We start from the raw sequence: 20,638 nt of genomic DNA, 5'->3' as shown, positions 1-20,638 counted from the left end.
GGAGGCAGGCAGCACCCAGGCCCACAGAACGCACTCCCATCCCCTCCCTCATGGAGGTATTGCTGACACAGCAGAGTGCAGGCAGGGACCTCCATGCCTTCTGTCTCACCTCCCACCTCCTCATCACAGACATCCATCGCTCTCCCTCCCTCCCTGTGTCTACTCTCTACACAGTAAATTCCTCTGTGTTAATTTAACTTTTTTACCGTAATGTCACATGATGTGTATCTCTGTCTCCACCTTCCCTCGCTGTTTCTGTCTGTTTCTCCCGGCGCCTCTCTTGTTTCTCTTTATTTTTATTTTCCATCTCTCTGTCTCTCTCTCTCTCTCTCTCTCTGTCTCTCTCTCTCTCTCTCTCTCTCTCTCCCAGTGGAGTCCACAGGGTATATAGACTTGCACTAAATAAACTTCCAGTATGGGCACAGGAAGGAGCTCAGCAACTTCTCAGGTTTGGAGATACTCTCAAAGGAATAATAGACCTCTCTCTCTACAAGCAGATGTCCAACTCAGTCTGAGACACCATTTCTCTTTTCCGTGTCTCTTCAGTAGAATGGACAAGGTCAAGGTGTCATATTACTACTCTATTTCAGCAGTGATCGACATGATGCATTGTTATATTGTGTTGTAGATAGTTCAACCCAACCAGAACAATCTGGACGAGGACAGCACATGAGTTGCACTCTCCCCACAGTATAATATTGTGGTTGTAGTGGTAAGCTGTTGCTGCAAAAAGTCTGTGTATTCTTGGCAAACTTTTCTGTTGTGCTGCTTCCTTACACCTCAGGTAGTAGTTTTCGAGATAGCTCGCTTGGGACCAATTTGGACACACATGGCAATCCGGCGATAAGATTTTGAGTTATCTTGTGTGCAAAGTTGACATTTTGGCCTGAGTGTGACACTAAAGGAAAGGTCATGGGGTCACCAAAATCGGTATAGGGTTCACATTCGTCCTCACTGGAGTGTGAATGCACCCATTAAGTTGCATGGCAATTCATCTGGGTTTGTTAGATTTTTAGATAAGTGTGGGAATTTGTAAATTGTCATAGTCGGTTGACGTCTACCACTGGAGCGTGCAATTTATTTTCTTACCAATTGGATGTTTTGGCAATAATTTCCCCAAAGTCAGTAGGATTCATCTTCCTTTGAGAATGAAGGTGCACAAAAAATTCCATAGCGATACATCCAGTAGTTTTAGAGACATCCTGTTTAATTGGGACCTATAAGTGTTGTTGGTTGGACCAAACATATTGACATCTTTGTTTATTTCCATGGATTTATAGCTATGCTACTGTCATCAGAGTATGTTGGGTTTGGAGCTAGGACCCAGGGAAATGTTCTATTGAATTCTTGAATGGGGAGCTGAATCAACCAACACACCAACGCATGCACACAAAGACACACTCACACCACCATATAAATTACCCCCAACCCCGTCACACAAGCCCATCCACTCACCTCACACGGTGTCAGCGAAGTGTGTTGTGATCCTGATGACACACAGCGTGCACAACCATCACTTTCACACTGGCTTACATACTGTATGACTGCTGAGCCCGTGTATGACACGAAACACTCCAAAACACCTAGTGAACCTGAGTGACCCGGGTGACCCCCGTGACCGCTTCGACCCAATGTCTGGAAAAATGATCTCTCCTCTGGGAAACAGTGGGGAGATGCTACAACAACACAGCGTGCTCTGAATGCCGGTATGAAAGAAAGCGTAATGGGGAGAAAAAAGTGGCATAGTGAAAGTGCGGCCTTAATGGTGTTGAACAACGCCAAACAGCGCTGAGTGGAAAAAGACAACAAAGGACTAATATGATCTGACGGTAATGTGTCCAGTGTCCAGAAACACCCAGGGTGCTGTGGTTCCTTCCATCCACTCCATACATTCCTGATGTTTTAATACCGAGCAATAAAGAAAAGGCTCAAAGGCCAATCAAAATAATCCCATATATTGGCTCATTTCTGGGAAACACAGCGTACGTGTTACTTGAAAATGCAATGCTGCTCTGAAGTAACTTTAAGGTCACAGGAATATCATCCACGGAAAAGTATGTTTTATATAAAAAAATGTTATGCATATACAGTAACAGTACATACGTACGTATTGTTTCACACATTCAGATTTTGGTTTAATTTCCCGAATGAACTGAAGTACCGGTAAGTAACAATAACAAGAAGTCATTTCATGGTTTGGTGATTTAACAACATGTTGTTTACTGCTCTTATGGACAGAGAATAAACATAATGAATGACTAGGAGAGGCGAGTGGGTACTCACCAAACCTCTTGTAGCCAAAGGACTGCACCTCCTCCTCATCAGCAAAGTCGTCTGGACCAATGGACAGCACAAAAAGAGCACAGGGAAACAAATCGACAATCAACAAGATCTCAAGGTACAATGACTAGAACGTGTGCCAAACAATATCACTGCAATAATAACACAATACAATACAAAGTTATATCACAAATGTAGGTTTCGATCACCAGAGAAGTGTGTAACCATTCTGGTTGAAATTATGACCTTTCAAAGTGGAAAAAACCACAAGCTTACACATTGTTTTTTTAGAACTCAGCTTGACCAAATTGGCCAGGATAAACACTGCATTTTTCCCCCCGACCACATTGTGGAGAACACTTTCAAAATGGGTTTTATTTCCGTATCGTAATCCCTCACGGTGTCTCCTTGTGTTAACCATGTGCCTCTGTCAGTGCACTAACTAGACTAGAGAACAAGTGAACCTGATCTTTTGCTTCAATTAGCTGAGATCTCTTCCAGTAAAACACCCTCTTCCTGGGGCTGCTGCCATGATCTCCCATGGCCATATATGTAGGGCCGTCGGTGCGATCTTCTTTCATGTGGCCGGCCATGCCCGTGGGAAAGCTGACTTCAAGGCCGTTCCTTGTGTCATCGTGCTTGGCCAGTGAAAATAAAGAAAGACCACATGTCCCAGAGATCACCACCACTCTCGTACTCCAAGCATGCCAAGAGCAGTGAAGGAGTGGGCCGTGAATTACAATTTACAATTTAGGCATTTAGCAGACGCTCTTAATCCAGAGCGATTTACATTAGGCAAGAACAAAAGTATGGGAATACATCACATATATAAAATGCATTTATCAAGAAACATGCGTAAGCTAAGAACGTAACTAGAACATATCTATATGACGCTATACATATTAACTATACATATATACTATACTATGCTATACATATGTTCTATGATGTGCTATGACTACATACAATGCAATTATTGTGCTGTCTACATGACATGCTATAAGTCTGTTTCAAATGCTATCTAAGTCTAAAAAGTGCTATCTAAGGGGGTAGGATAAGTGCTATGGGCCATGATGGAGTCTGAAAAGGTGGGTCTTCAGACTACGGCGGAAGATTGGGAGTGATGCTGCAGTTCTGATTGCAACGGGGAGTGCATTCCACAGTAGAGAGAGATGAGAACGAGTAGCCTACTGCAAACAGTCAGTGATATATCATAGACACTTGACATGGGATGGAGCTTGTTAATTTTTATTGATAACGAGCACCTTATCAATCAGGCCTATCGAGCCGGGTTCTTATCGAGCCCACTATCGAGCATTTTCTATTATTTTGTGGAAAGACGGGAGACGACAATACATTCTGAACAGAACCAGTGTCTTTTACTAGGGCCTTCAAATACAGTAGGCTGCTTTTCTAACAGACAGAAGGCAATTTACCTTTTTACTTTTGGAAAATAATATTGAAGAAAGTGTTAACTGCAGGTTAATGTGTGTACCCGACATGTTTGTGCCACCATGGACGATTAGATTTATTTCTTGATCGCCTCTTGTCTTGATTGTTTAAACATCACATCATGGGCCGCTATGCTCGATAACAGGCTTGATAAGCCCAAAGCTTATTGATACCGGGTATTCAATAAGCTTATCAGGTTTTTTCGGGTATCGGGTTTCGACTTTCGAGCTCCATCCCTACACTTGACCCACCACCACTGCATGTGGGGAAGTGGTCAGCCAATAAAAAATGAAAATAGGGTAGGTGGTGCATGGGTCATCTGTTATTGCAGTGATTGTCATCACCCTGTTTAATTTCAAGGACCCGCGTTTCATATGCCACAGATAGCTGTAGAATTCTGTACTAAACCTAATCTACTGTAACTAAAAGCCTTCTCTTATTGGGGTCCCATGGGAACATCTTTTCAAAAGGGGGTCTTTGGCATAATGTGTGAACACTTTGGGGGTTCTTGACATGAACATGTTTGATTATCACTGCCATAATCGGCTACCCTTTATAGCAGATGCTCTAGTATGCGTAGCACTGACTCTCCAAGGAATGGTTTATCAGCCTTGGCGTCTGGCAAGCCTAGCGTTCATAGTTGTTCTAAAGCAGAAATCCCACAAGAGACGAGCAGAGTGAGTTGAAAGCTGACAAGAATAATCCCAGCTGTTTTGAAAACTCTGGCACTCATGCGTTGTTTCTGTTTCTGTGGAACATGTTTCTGCGTCTCTCGCTATAACAATAAGGTCTCCGTAGGTGTGCTTGGCCTCCTCATGGCCTTTCTGGGAAACTCATTTCATCACATTTTGCACAGGAAACTGTGGGCGAACTCCATATGAAATGAGATCTGTTGAAAATGCATTCTATTTTTTGATTATGCTAATATGCTATGACTGAGACTGACTATACAATGGTTTTGGTGAAGCAGAGGTCAAATGAATATTGTGCAACGAAAATGCAGATTTTAACTTTAAGAAACGACTTCATTCTTCTCCACTTGGAAGGACTATAGTCACTAGTGACTAGGGGTTTCACATCACAACAGTAGCCTGTTTAAATTAAGTATTAAATTAAGCATTAGGTTTTCCTGAGCCCTGACACATAAATGTACTGCTTCACATGGCTGTCTTCCTATTCAACAACTTCCCAACTTCATTGCCAAGTTTGCTAATTCAACTTATATTTGAGAATTATTCACATAGTTATAATATAATGCTGATTAAAAAGTACAACAATTAAATAAAACATACATTGTATTGACTTGAGTCCACACAAACCTAGACATTTTAGCATAGTGCTGGTGACCGGCGTGAATTAACCTACTAGGGCCCTATTAATAATGTCCTTTGAAGTACAATCAATTATTCCGTGAAAATGACTGAGTCAGACCACAAGGTGGCAGTACACAGTGATTGTAAACTTGCAACACAATCAATGTGTGCTTGCTGTTATCAGACTATTCCCATTGATAGTAGTTTGAATGACGGTCCACACCACAGCTATGGCCAGCAGGTCCGCAGCACAAAAATACACAACACAGCTGTCATAGTTAGTAGTAGTAGGCCTACCACTTCACCATGCAGTATCTTCACTCCTGTAAGCTTATTTGTTTCGCTTGAACGGTGTAATTTAAGTGAACTTTTTTCACTTTGAAAGATGTTATGCAAACACATCTTTGGGAGCAAAAAAAACTGTTGAGCTTGTAGAATGTAGGGAAATTAAATAGCAGAGGTCTGACTCATTATTTCCTGGAGTGGAGCACATTGAAATTGAAATCTGCAAACCTGCATGATTTTTACGGAAAATACTGCGCGTGTGTGCGTCAGGTGTGAATACAAGAAATTATGAATGAAATCAAAATGGTACAAAATAAGAATATAGGCCATTCAAGTAGGCTACGTAATTTTGACAAATGGGTTCCAAATAGCCTTAGATGCACAATGTGCGTTAATCGTATAGGCTATCTTTAATATCTGTTTTGTGCAGAGTTCATGCTCAGTGCTGTTTGATCATGTGCAGCGGCCGCCAGATGCAAAACAATCCCAAATCTAGTCCCCACGAGCGCTTAAATTGAAGCCAGATGTCACGCAACGTGTAGCCTACGCATTCCTTATGTCTAGAGCAAAAGAAAGAAGGGTAAAAACTGAGTTATCGCTCCGTTTTTCTTGTGTGCTTGCGATGCAAATTATTGGCGCACAAATATGCTACAATTAAACAGAAAAGGGTTCCTTTATTTAGCACGTAGGCTATAGCTTATTTGACCATAAATTGTGTGACTCTCTCCAAAGTCTCCATACCTTTCATTGTGCTTCGCAGAACTCTACCGTTGCGGAAACTCTCGTCTTGGAAGTTACATCCACCACAGCATTGCAATGGCATTTATGCTCAAAACATCTCTTGAGCGCCACTGCAGTTTTGACCCCTGAATAATCCCAATATCCACTGTGTCCTGGGCTGGCGTCCAAATAATAGATTGGGAGAAAAAGACCTCACAGCTCCTCCATCAGTAACTTTTGCGAGGGGGGAAAAACTCCTCCTCAACGCAGGTAACGTTACAATGTTGCACTTTAATTCAGATGCTGACAATTACAAATAAACTCATGCAGACTCAGTCAGTTCTAAATGGAAAAAAGCCTATAATCAACAAAGCTTGAGTTGCAAATGTGACCAGAAAAAGAGCCGCTTCTTCTTTCAAACCAAAAAGACAAAGTTTGCTGGGGGAACTGCAGCAGAGGTGAGGCTGTATCTCCGTCTCATACACACACGCGCACAGCAGCCGCACACACACATGACACATACAATACAGTTGTAGCTATACACGCACTCTGGTACTATACCCGCAGCTGTAACTGGAGAACTCCAACAAGAGTGCCCCAAACGGGAGAGGAAGTCGAGCACCCGTAGGGCTTGAAGGGGAGAGACCACGTGCTCCTTACATCTGTGCGCCCGGTCTACACTCCTGTGTGTGTGTGTGTGTGTGTGTGTGTGTGTGTGTGTGTTGGGGGGGGGGGGGGGGGGTGTACTGTACAGTTAAGGTCTATGCATGCATACCCTTGCCTTTATAGTCAACAATGTCATATTTTCTGTGAGTAATATTTCACGAGGCTGGCATGCATTATTCAGGGCTGCCAAGTTTCAGAAAATGCCAAGAGTGAGACCTTAGTGTCTTAATGTGTTCGACGCCGCCCACCGGGCGGCGGCGGAAAAAAATTGGCCTTTTTTAATGTCGATTTGGCCTTTTTTAACATTGATTTAGACTCTAAATCAATGTTAAAAAAGGCCAATTTTAGAGGAATACAGACATCCCACCCTAGAGTGGTGCAACTCCGTGTGGGGGTCCCCGGGGGGGGGGGGGGGGGGGGTTCAGACCCACAGGATAGAGCCCAGGGTGCCGGGCCGGTTCCTGCGAGCCACCCCGCGTCCGAAACGGTAGAGAAATGACCCACTACTGTACTGTACTGTACTGTACTGTACTGTACTGTACTGTACTGTACTGTACTGTACTGTACTGTACTGTACTGTACTGTACTGGCACACCCGAAATCATCATACAGTTAATATGTGCATGTGTGTTTGTGTTTGCGTTTGGTTGCGCACAGGTGGTGAAAAACCACCACGCTGTTTTCGTGCTCAGACCCAGCCAGCCAGCCAGCCAGCCAGCAAGCCACACACATAGTGCTCAGACCCAGCCAGCCAGCCAGCAAGCCACACACATAGTGCTCAGACCCAGCCAGCCAGCCAGCCAGCAAGCCACACACATAGTGCTCAGACCCAGCCAGCCAGCCAGCCACACACATAGTGCTCAGACCCAGCAAGCCACACACATATAGTCCATGAGCCAGACAAGTTTTCATTACGAAATGAGTGGGCAAAACCATACCTATATTAAATTGTTTAGAAGGTAAATATAAGTAAATTAATATATGATAACACTTCCACAGGAGCAGCTTTTTCATATTTATCACACATTTTGTTATTTTCACCTATATACATGTGAATAGGATGAAAAAACTTAAGAACTAGTGATCACCATGAAACTTCCATAGTAGGCCACATTGAAATGCTCTGATGTATGATTACATCTATCTAGAACACTCTAATATACACATTCATATTGATACAGATAGGAGTATTAAATAATGAATGCACAAAATCTCTGTACGTGCATACACACGTCCATCTAGTAGACCATGGGTTTTCAACAGGTGGTCCGTGGACCACTGGTGGTCCGTGGAGGTATTGCATGTGGTCCCTGACCATGCATTTAGTAATGTAGGATTTGTTGATTCCTCTTTCTTTCCACTAGTTGAGAAACCGTGAACTGAATGACCTGGTGACCTATGATGAGTCCATCCATGTCATTTACTGACAAGTTGGAGTTCAAGAAATTCAACAGAAAAAGGGAGTTAGAATCTCAAGAAAGGGGAAGTGCACTGAATGACCTGGTGACCTATGATGAGTCCATCCATGTAGTCATTTACTGACAAGTTGGAGTTCAAGAAATTCAACAGAAAAAGGGAGTTAGAATCTCAAGAAAGGGGAAGTGCACCGGATTGTCTGGTTGAGTCATTATTATTAGGACATTTTACCAGTAGTAGTCAACGGTTGAGAAACAGTGGGATGTTGTATACACATGGGATGCATAGCAAGTGTTAAGTTACAAAAGCACTAATCTTAGCCCATATCCCTACCCAACACAATAGTGGTCCCCAGGTTGATTTGAAAAAATGCATTGAATGAGTAGTGCCCATGACGCGGGAACGAAATTCATTTTCTAGGCACTTTTTCTGGGGTCCCAACACGGCCTATAGTTGATTAATTACATGAAAACAATGATTTATTGTATTACAAGTTTTCTGAAATTGTATATTTAAATATGCAAATTAGGCATTATATAGGAAAATATGCCTGATTTTGCATGACTGTCAATTGAATGTCTCGTGCTGCTGGTGTGAAATGCTTGCCTTGTCTGCGGCTTTCACTACACAGTAGCTGGAGTTGGTTGGGCTTGACGTGCCGGGACAGCTGTACACAACCCAAAACCTGTCTGGTCTCACGTGGTATGAGATTGTAATCCATTGCCTGGAAGACAATAGGTTAGGGGAAGGGGACTAACAAACCAACTCCAAACACACCGGAAGCCAGAAATGGTGGAAGGTTGGGCTTGGGGCTAGCAACCCCAACTCGTAAAAAACTACGTATGCTACAGAAACCGCAAGAACACTACCCCAGGAAGAGCCTAGTCGGAGAGATTCCTCTGAAAACGAGGCCATGACGTGTACTGGTGAAAGCCTAAGGGAAGCCAGCTCACCGATAAATCTACTGAAGACAAAGGCAAAAACCAGGATAGGGACCTGGAACATCAGAACCCTATATGAGAGCAGCAAATCAGCGCAAGTGGCAAGCGAAATGAAGAGATATAACCTCACAATCCTTGGTTTATGCGAAACACGATGGAATGGAAGTGGCCAAACCAGACTAACTTCAGGGGAGACCATCATCTATTCCGGCCATGAAGACCTAGGCCATGACCACACCCAAGGAGTAGCCCTGATGATGACACCAGATGCCACAAAGGCAATGATGGCATGGGAACCAGTTTCATCACGACTCTTGTCAGCAAGATTCAACTCAAAGGGAAGAAAGTGCACAGTCATCCAGTGCTACGCACCAACCAACGCGGCCAGAGAAGAGGAAAAGGAAATGTTCTATAGTTCTCTACAATCTCTGATTGATCGCACACCAAGGAGAGACCTGAAAATCGTCATGGGAGACCTAAATGCGAAGGTGGGGGAGGACAACACAGGCAAAGAATTCATCATGGGAAGACATGGCATTGGCATCTGCAACGAAAATGGTGAGCTGTTTACGGACCTCTGCTCCTTCAATGATTTGGTCATTGGAGGTACCATTTTTCCACACAAGAGAATCCATAAGACTACCTGGATCTCGCCAGATGGAAAAACCGAAAACCAGATTGATCACATCACAGTTTCCCGCAAGTGGAGAAGAAGCCTACTGGATGTCAAGGTGAGGCGTGGAGCGGACGTAGCATCAGATCACCAGCTACTAGTGGCAACAATGAAAGTCAAAATGAGATCTTTCCACACCACAACTGACAGACCACATCATAAGTTCAATGTCCAGTTTCTAAGGAACACCAGGAAAAGAGAAGAGTTCAACTGCAAAATCAAGAATAACCTTGAGGTAGCAGCAGGATCAAATGAAACATCTATTGAAAACCACTGGACAGAACTTAAAAACACCTGGACGACCACTTGTGCAGAAGTTTTAGGCAAGAAGGTGCGAGAACAAAAAGTGTGGCTAACACCAGAGACATGGGATAAGATAGAACAGAGGAAAGAGCTGAAACAGAAGATCAACCAGTGTCAAGATCCACACAAGAAAATAGACCTGCAAGCAAAGTACAGGGAAGCAAACCGTCAAGTAAAGAAAAATGCAAGAGGCGACAAAAGGCGATTCATCCATGATATGACAGAAGAAGCAGAAATGGCAGCCAGACAAAAAAACATGAAGAGACTGTATGAAATAACACGGACTCTGTCAGGAAAGAACACCAACCCAAGTAAGCCAGTAAAGGATAAGGACGGCAAGACCATCACCAGCGATGCAGAACAGAGAGACCGGTGGGTGGAACACTTCAAGGAAGTCCTAAACCGACCACCTCCATTGACTATTCCCAATATACCACCAGCTACTGAACAGCTTAATGTGAATACAAACCCCCCAACCAAAGCCGAAATCATCAAGGCCATCAAAAGGATGAAGAACGGCAAGGCTGGGGGTCCAGATGGCATCCCGCCTGAGGCACTCACGGCAGACCCAACAACGGCAGCAGAGATGCTACAGCCCCTCCTAAAAAAGATCTGGGAGCAGGAACAAGTCCCAGCTGACTGGAGGCGAGGCCACCTGGTCAAACTACCCAAAAAAGGCGACTTGTCGCAATGTGGTAATTGGCGAGGGATCATGCTCCTATCTGTCCCAAGCAAGGTCCTGACCAGAGTCATCCTGGATAGATTGAGAGAAGCACTGGACAAGAGATTAAGACCAGAGCAAGCAGGGTTTCGCCAGGACAGGTCCTGTACAGACCACATCGCTACTCTGCGTATGATAATCGAACAGTCCATTGAATGGCAGACTTCTCTCTACCTAACATTTGTGGATTTTGAGAAGGCCTTCGACAGTGTGGACCGAGATACCATCTGGAAGCTGATGCAACACTACGGAATCCCTCAGAAATTCATCAACATCATCCAAAAGCTGTATGAAGACTCCGACTGCCAGATCATCCACAATGGAAAGCTAACTTGCCCTCTTGAAGTTAAGACCGGGGTGAGACAAGGCTGCATGCTCTCACCAACAATTTTCTTGATGGCCATCGACTGGATCATGAAAAACACAACCATGGCCAGTAAGACTGGCATCCAGTGGACCTTCACCCAACAACTCGAAGACCTTGACTTTGCAGACGATATCTGTCTTCTTTCTCACAAACACCAACACGCACAGTCAAAGCTAACACTACTCTCCGAAGAGGCAGCAAAGACTGGCCTCAAGATAAATGTGAAAAAGACAGAACTCATGAAGGTAAACAACAAACAGGATCTCCCAGTCCAACTACAGGGAGACAACATCAAAGAGACTGACCGCTTCACATATCTCGGGAGCATACTGGGCAAGGATGGTGGATCAGATGATGACATCAAAAGCAGAATAAACAAGGCCAGACACGTTTTCACCACGCTACGACCCATCTGGAACTCCAAGGCACTGTCCCTCCGAAATAAGACCAGAATATTTAACACCAACGTCAAGTCAGTTCTCCTCTATGGATCAGAGACATGGAGAGTGACAAATACTTCCACCAACAAACTCCAGACATTTGTCAACAGATGCCTAAGGCGCATTCTGAACATCAGGTGGCCCGATACAATATCAAATGCCAGCCTGTTGGAGAAAACCAACCAAAACTCCATCAGCCAGGATGTGAAGAAGAGAAAGTGGGGGTGGATTGGACACACCCTCCGAAAACCTACTGACAACATCACTAGGCAAGCACTGGACTGGAACCCACAGGGCAAAAGAAAAGTGGGGAGGCCAAAACAGACGTGGAGAAGATCAGTGGAGAGTGAGGCAAAGACGACCGGATTATCGTGGGCCCAGCTGAAGAAAACTGCTCAAAACAGAGTCCGATGGCGGAGTGTGATTGCGGCCCTATGCTCCACCTAGGAGCCTACAGGAATAAGTCAAGTAAGTCAAGTCAATTGAATATTGTATTGACAGAGTCAACATTCTTATTTCATTTTGTTAACATGTCAAAATCAAAGGTTTTAAATGAGGGAATATTCAATGTCCATATAGTAGCCAATGTATCATCTAACTATAAATGCAAAGTCTCTGTGTCTGTACAGCTGTATGTCTGTAATACATGTAACACCAAAACCGTTCGCCCCACCTACTTCAAATTCGACACACGCGTTCTACACCCCCACAGGGAGTGCAGTGCCCGGTGTTGAGTTGGTCGGACCCATGATTGTCCAGAACCGCCACAAAAGGCCTCTGCCCGGGCCACAGCTGACATCACAAGGCCTCTGCCTCTGCAACTCCATATTTGGGCATGCCTAAATACGGGTTCGTCCCACCGACTTCTGACATCTGCATAGACCCCATATTTGGGCATGCCTGACAAAGATGGGCATAAAAGGTGATACCGCTGACATCACCATGACTTGACCAGCTCAACAGAACGATGAATTGGCTAATAGATGGCAGTTACAGATCACCTTTTTTACATGCCAATATGCCCAAAGGTACCCGAGCCTATACTGCAACCGGATGCGTGACGCACAACAACGTGCATAGAGAGCTGAGTCAGACAAAGCACGAGATGCACGCCTAAAGCTGCAAGATCTGTGGTTGGTGTCAATGCGGGATGCACTCTCAGTCCACGGCCACGCATCACCCTGTGTCCAACCAACATCATCTATCCATTCACTCTGCCCCACCAGTTTCCAGTGAGACCCTGCTTCGGCATGACTGTCAATAAGTCTAAGGGCCAGACACTACAACGTGTTGGGGTCTTCTGCATGAGGAACTTCTTCAGCCGGTGTCGAGTTTTAAGCATATATGAAAGTATTGAATAAGTAAAATGACTATTCCAGTCAATTACCCATACTTGAATTATGCAGAAAGGTGTGATTATAGGTCTCTACACAATAATGGCTCAAACGTTTATCATATATTTTTGTATGAATGTGTGTGGTAATATAGGGGGCCACATATTCAATGCATGATAACGACCACTAAGCTATGTGTCTGCAATGGTTATCATGCCAAACTGTGAAGTAGAGATGCACAACAAGTCAAAAAAAATCACACCAGCTTTGCCCACCGATTTGATTCTATAGCTATGGCCCTGGCTCGTGTTATCACACTATAATAGTGTTTCTGATTGTATCTCTAGAGTTACAAAACGTACAAACACATGTTACCACTCATATTAAAGCTTAGAATGGTGAGCAGTTTTCTATAGCCATTAGGAACATGTTGGTTCTTAGCACAAAATACCTTGAGGTGCTACCAAGGTGCATGCATAGTCGAAGAAACCTTGTACGAGGGCTCCTGTAAGGATCTTCAGGGTGTTTTTGTTGACCAGTGAGGAGATCCTGTATAGGAATCTTGTTCTTTGGTTGACTTTTTTGATTACGTTGGTGGCCAGTGTATCACTGGAAAGATTTGCCTCGGTAGGTAGGTAGGTAGGTAGGTAATTTCATCTTTCCGTGTGATAATATTGTCACCCACTCTAACAAAGAAGCCATATCTGCCTTGCTGAGATTATTATTCGATCCAAAGAGAATGGATTCAACCTGTTCAGACTATTATTTCCATCACTTTCGAGATGGAGCTTAGAGCTTAGTTGCCGGGGCCTAATTTGCTCCCTTTCTTGTGCAGGGGGGTTACTTTGGCCAGTTTGAAATCTTGGGGGACCTGTCCCTGCATGTCCCTGATCATGATAGTACCTTTGGCAAACTGAAAAACTAGCATGCACTAGCACTTATTGGTTAAACAACATCAATTTGGTGTTGTTTTACTGTTTTAGTAAATGGACAAATCAAAGCATGGTGGATATATTAACTGTGCTAATGAGCATTTGGGTGCATGCCACTTGAATGCCAGGTTTTTTTTAACAGTTGAAAAGAACAGTCAAATGTAAAAATGTGATTAACGCTTGCGGTCAAAATTGTGCTGAGTCAATATATGCACACATTAAAATTAAAAATAGCATTTCCCATGGGGGCCTTTTGTCTTCCAATTCACATAAACATAGCTATGATGCAACATGGCAGAACCTTTAAACAAATGTAAAATCTCAAACCCCAAATGCATAAGTTCTTTATACACCTGTATGTACATCACCTCTTCATATGTTGGACATCATCTACTGTATTATAACATGCCAACATATGCCAGAAAAGTATCACACGTTTTATATAAGCACAATTCTTTTTAAACTTTGTCGAATGGGCTTTGTCCCAAAACAACTCCTTGCTTGTGCCAATTCTCAAGTATATTTATTCATAACATCTGCTGTTAGCTAAGCAGCCGCAATGGTTGCCAAATGACAAACGATTCAAATCCATTCATTGGTTAAGCTGTATCCCAAAATAAGCATTAGTCATCCTAGTGCTGTTTCCAATCAGTCCCCATTTGTTCTTTCAATCACTCTTAACATCTTTTAATGTGCCATTTCTTTATTTTTGCATGATGCAGCACCGATAATCCGATTTAGGGTTAAGAGTAGGATTAGAAAAGAATAAAAAAATAATAATAAATATAATAATATTAATAATAATAATAAACTGTGTAAATCAGTACATAACACGTATACTAGATAGGAACAGAAGTGCTATACCAACCTTGACCTTTTGACCTGACCTTATACTTCCAACTTGGTGTCTCTATTTTTGGCATTTCATTATAGGCTAAAATGTTGAAACATTATCAAAAAATATCAGATCTGATTATCTGTTTTTGCTGCGTGACACAGCCGTACGACAAAGTGTAGCCTATAGGCACTAAGGCACATATGGCTTAAGTACGTCGTTAACTGAAATAGGCTCTGTGTGCATAACTGTCTCGTGGGTTTCCAGAAGGTGGCATCAGTGTTGTTTTTGGCAGCAATTTTGTATTTTAGTTTAGTCATAGTCGTTGGAATGAAACTTCATTTAGTTGTAGTCATATTTTAGTCACCTGGAATGTTTTAGTGTTAGTCTAGTTTTAGTCGACTAAGTGTCATGCGATTTTAGTCGACTAAATCTACACTTGCTACACTTACACTTGCTGAAAATAGCCGATCTACAAGCTCACAACGCGTTGCGCTGCGACGCAGCTTGTAGATCTGCTATTTTCAGCATGCAACCAAGTGTAAAATGACTTATACTGGATCTCTTGTCCACTAGTCCCTTCCTAACATTCATAACAGTCTAGTTTTTATTTGTTGACGAAAATGTCAATATATTTAGTCTTAGTCCGTAGCTTAGTTTTCATTTAGTTTCCATTTAGTTTGTCAGTGAAAAAAGGTATAGTCAACAAATATTTTTCATCTTAGTTTTAGTCGACAAAATCAACACTGGGTGCCATACCTGTTCCCTGTTCCGCAAATCAGTTTCCCAGCCATATATAGCTCCATTTGAAAGGCTCAGCAGCAGATGATTTGCACCAGAAACAAAAATGATACCTTCACATGTGTCCAGTTCAAATCTGCTGAGCCAATCAAATGCATGGGAAAGTGACCCGGAACAGGACACCGGTAGGCCTATGTCATCTTCTGAAAATCTGAGACTACAGTCCAAGACAAAAAAAAGAAAGATGCGGTATGCCATCTCCGGTTTACTCCCCATATCTCATCTGCATGGTGCCTTTTCCTGGGCCGCATTTTTAGGGTACCGGAAGCACGTTGGAATCTATTATTTTCAATGGAACAGTGAATGGAGTACACAGATTCTGAACAAATCACTGAATTAAATATAGGACCTGATCGTCTCAAGCCACACAATCTCCCCAAGATTTTCATACTAAAATGGCTTTTTTTCAGAGAGTCAAATCAGGAGAAAATCTACTTTATTATCGTCCTTTCTCTGTCCCAGCAACACACTCTTGCAGGATTTAGCACCAGTAAACATCAGACGGTGCCCACTTAGGAGACCGTTAGGATGGCATGTGGACCATTTGGCCTCTAGTGGCTCAAATTGGGATGATATGATATGATGATACTTGATGTGAGGCATGACTGTGTTGGATTCAAACTCGAGTGCTTGTGAACTGGCTATAAGCCACCATGCAGGCATCCCCTTGAAAGAGACTTTTTTATGGTTCGGCCTCTGGAGCCGAGGTCAACCGCTGAAGAACATGGGAAGACCTTGCCCCCGATTCTCTTATAGGATCCAGGTGTTGAGTGGGGCAGCATGGCCTAGGACTTGGTGTATAGCTTTGGCTGTTTCTGATTATTAGCTGCATGGAGAGGACCCTATTTTCTGGGTCACAGAATGCAAAGAGGGCACATTTTTAAAAGGGAGCCGGGGCACCAATGAGGAGATGAGGACAGAGGAACTCTTTCACCCCATGCCCTTCACATTCCATCAGTGGTCGAGACGCTAAACATGATGCTACCTGTGAAGAGACATGCTTTCTTTACAAATTATATCCTGGGGTTGCAGTGTGTTGCATGGTGATCTCTGCGTTTAGACCAGTGGTTCCCAAAGTGAGGTCCGGGGACCCCAAGGGGTACTTGAGGGAGTTCCAGGGGGGACCCAGCTAAATGATTATTTGGAACCAAATGGACCCGTTCCATTTGTACGCTCTCAGAGTTAAATTAGCATTGATTTTACAATATAAATTGGGGGTCCCAGAGATAGAAATGCTATTAAATGGGGGTCCATAGCCTAATGCATGTCAAACTGGGGGTCCTTGAAATTAAACGGGTTGAAAATCACTGCTATAGAGCCGTAAAAACCTTCTCTTATGGGGGGCCCTGGCATATCTTTTCAAAAGGAGGTCCGCGGGCTATTTAGTGTCAATTTGGGGGTCCTTGACACGAAAAAGTTTGAGATTGAGAACCACTGGTCTAAACCAGTGGTTCTCAATCCACCAGTGTGCCAATTTAGGCACAGGCCACAGGCACACTGTGCCGTGAGACAAGTCTCGTGTGCCTTGGGACAACCCACAATCATCATTGCAATGTTATACGACTATACTCAGTCATGAAAATTATCTTTTAATGTTGTAACTTTGTGTGCACTCACTTCCCAATATAGTCCATGAGCCAGACCCCCCTAATTTGCGCGTTAATTACGAAATGGGTGGGCAAAAGTTTGAATTTTTGACTAGCTGTACATCTCTACTTCACATTTTTGTATGATAACAATCGCAGACTAGCAGCTTAGTGGTTGTTATCATGCATTGAGTACATGCACCCCTATATTGCCACATGCAAATTGTGACAACAAATATATGATCAACTTTTGAACCTTACTTTGTGCAGAGACCAATGAAACCACTTTTCTGCATAATTCAAATATGGGGAATTGATTGGAATGGTTATTTTACTTCCACAAAACTTCCATATATGCTTAAATGGGCTTTTAATGCAGTATTTTGCACACACATCTAAGAAATTTAAAATAAGGCTTGCAAATATCCCCATTTTGGAAGTGTGTGCTAAGAACCAACATGTTCCTAATGGCTATAGAAAACCGCTCACCATTCTAAGCTTTAATATGAGTGGTAACATGTGTTTGTACGTTTTGTAACTCTAGAGATACAATCAGAAACACTATTATAGTGTGATAACACGAGCCAGGGCCATAGCTATAGAATCAAATCGGTGGGCAAAGCTGGTGTGATTTTTTTGACTTGTTGTGCATCTCTACTTCACAGTTTGGCATGATAACCATTGCAGACACATAGCTTAGTGGTCGTTATCATGCATTGAATATGTGGCCCCCTATATTACCACACACATTCTTACAAAAATATATGATAAACGTTTGAGCCATTATTGTGTAGAGACCTATAATCACACCTTTCTGCATAATTCAAGTATGGGTAATTGACTGGAATAGTCATTTTACTTATTCAATACTTTCATATATGCTTAAAACTCGACACCGGGCTGGCTGAAGAAGTTCCTCATGCAGAAGACCCCAACACGGTGTAGTGTCTGGCCCTGAGACTTATTGACAGTCATGCCGAAGCAGGGTCTCACTGGAAACTGGTGGGGCAGAGTGAATGGATAGATGATGTTGGTTGGACACAGGGTGATGCGTGGCCGTGGACTGAGAGTGCATCCCGCATTGACACCAACCACAGATCTTGCAGCTTTAGGCGTGCATCTCATGCTTTGTCTGACTCAGCTCTCTATGCACGTTGTTGTGCGTCACGCATCCGGTTGCAGTATAGGCTTGGGTACCTTTGGGCATATTGGCATGTAAAAAAGGTGATCTGTAACTGCCATCTATTAGCCAATTCATCGTTCTGTTGAGCTGGTCAAGTCATGATGATGTCAGAAGTGATGTCAGCGGTATCACCTTTTATGCCCATCTTTGTCAGGCATGCCCAAATATGGGGTCTATGCAGATGTCAGAAGTCGGTGGGACGAACCCGTATTTAGGCATGCCCAAATATGGAGTTGCAGAGGCAGAGGCCTTGTGATGTCAGCTGTGGCCCGGGCAGAGGCCTTTTGTGGCGGTTCTGGACAACCATGGGTCCGACCAACTCGACACCGGGCACTGCACTCCCTGTGGGGGTGTAGAACGCGTGTGTCGAATTTGAAGTAGGTGGGGCGAACGGTTTTGGTGTTACATGTATTACAGACGTACAGCTGTACAGACACAGAGACTTTGCATTTATAGTTAGATGATACATTGGCTACTATATGGACATTGAATATTCCCTCATTTAAAACCTTTGATTTTGACATGAAATAAGAATGTTGACTCTGTCAATACAATATTCAATTGACAGAGTCATGCAAAATCAGGCATATTTTCCTATATAATGCCTAATTTGCATATTTAAATATACAATTTCAGAAAACTTGTAATACAATAAATCATTGTTTTCATGTAATTAATCAACTATAGGCCGTGTTGGGACCCCAGAAAAAGTGCCTAGAAAATGAATTTCGTTCCCGCGTCATGGGCACTACTCATTCAATGCATTTTTTCAAATCAACCTGGGGACCACTATTGTGTTGGGTGGGGATATGGGCTAAGATTAGTGCTTTTGTAACTTAACACTTGCTATGCATCCCATGTGTATACAACATCCCACTGTTTCTCAACCGTTGACTACTACTGGTAAAATGTCCTAATAATAATGACTCAACCAGACAATCCGGTGCACTTCCCCTTTCTTGAGATTCTAACTCCCTTTTTCTGTTGAATTTCTTGAACTCCAACTTGTCATTAAATGACTACATGAATGGACTCATCATAGGTCACCAGGTCATTCAGTGCACTTCCCCTTTCTTGAGATTCTAACTCCCTTTTTCTGTTGAATTTCTTGAACTCCAACTTGTCAGTAAATGACATGGATGGACTCATCATAGGTCACCAGGTCATTCAGTTCACGGTTTCTCAACTAGTGGAAAGAACATTTAAAACAAATCAACAAATCCTACATTACTAAATGCATGGTCAGGGACCACATGCAATACCTCCACGGACCACCAGTGGTCCACGGACCACCTGTTGAAAACCCATGGTCTACTAGATGGACGTGTGTATGATTTTGTGCATTAATTATTTAATACTCTGTATCAATATGAATGTGTATATTAGAGTGTTCTAGATAGATGTAATCATACATCAGAGCATTTCAATGTGGCCTACTAGGGAAGTTTCATGGTGATCACTAGTTCTTAAGTTTTTTCATCCTATTCACCCATCATGTATATAGGTGAAAATAACAAAATGTGTGATAAATATGAAAAAGCTGCTCCTGTGGAAGTGTTATCATATATTAATTTACTTATATTGACCTTCTAAACAATTTAATATAGGTATGGTTTTGCCCACTCATTTCGTAATGAAAACTTGTCTGGCTCATGGACTAATACAGAGGCAATACTATACCCTATAAACATATGTTTTAACCACTTTAAATGTGGTGTTCCTATTTTGCGCTTGCGATTGAAGGTTAAAATTGTAATTGTTATCCATTTGTGTGCGTTCTTTTTAAATGTGTGGATGGTCATAGATTATCTTGAGCATGCAATCACCTACATGTTAAAATAATGAATTCCTGTGGCAGATATGATGACTGAGATCAACCATCTGGCTCAGCTAGTCCAGTAGAAGAATATATGCTGATCATGTGACTTCTTCTGATCCGGTGCATGTCAGTAGGATGTGTCACTGGAGGCTATGCCATTACGATTCAAATCCTTGGTTTATTCCAACGAAACCAACCTGGAGGTATAAAAATAGAGGAGAAACAGAGATGGGATGATCACTTTTAGAGCACAAAATGATCCCTCAGCGATACTTAAAAATAGTCTGCATACTTCCATCTGTTCCCATTGTGGAATGTTTGGATGCAAGAGTTGTGTTTGTGTGGAAAAAGCGAGGTCAAATCCAAGTTCCTCCGTGTGATTACGCCATGTGTTTACTCTGTTTTGGCTCCAAGTGACCGTCTGCACACACAGTGTTGATCATTACAACACATAGACGCAAGAAACTTGCACTTCTTAATAGTCAGTGGAAGTAACAGAAATAACAACAGAAGTGGTTATTGTACAAATGTAGACCTTCAAAGGCCTACCGTTCAGATTTGCATGCCTCTG

The 20,638-nt window shown here is 42.8% G+C and overlaps 1 protein-coding gene across 3 annotated transcripts in view; it reads right to left on the bottom strand.

Moving 5' to 3' along the window:
* Positions 1-20,638, bottom strand: part of LOC306932691 (collectin-12-like) — a 56,263-nt gene that overhangs the window by 31,729 nt on the left and 3,896 nt on the right. For 2 of the 3 annotated variants that reach the window (XM_079514586.1, XM_079514585.1), the window contains exons 2-3: positions 20,079-20,264; positions 2,284-2,334 (exon numbers count right to left, since the gene is read on the bottom strand). Coding sequence is in view for 1 of the 3 variants with exons in the window: in XM_079514584.1 (XP_079370710.1) it covers positions 2,284-2,334; positions 6,072-6,153 (133 nt within the window). In the remaining 2 variants the exon portion in view is untranslated. Of the gene's footprint in view, positions 1-2,283; positions 2,335-6,071; positions 6,598-20,078; positions 20,265-20,638 lie in introns of those variants that run through there. The other variant, XM_079514584.1, reaches the window with a different exon arrangement.

The sequence above is a fragment of the Electrona antarctica genome (assembly GCF_951216825.1).
Source record: "Electrona antarctica genome assembly, chromosome: 1".
Taxonomy (NCBI): domain Eukaryota; kingdom Metazoa; phylum Chordata; class Actinopteri; order Myctophiformes; family Myctophidae; genus Electrona; species Electrona antarctica.
Note: the sequence above shows the minus strand (reverse complement) of the source record. Positions and strands in the feature narration are given on the sequence as shown.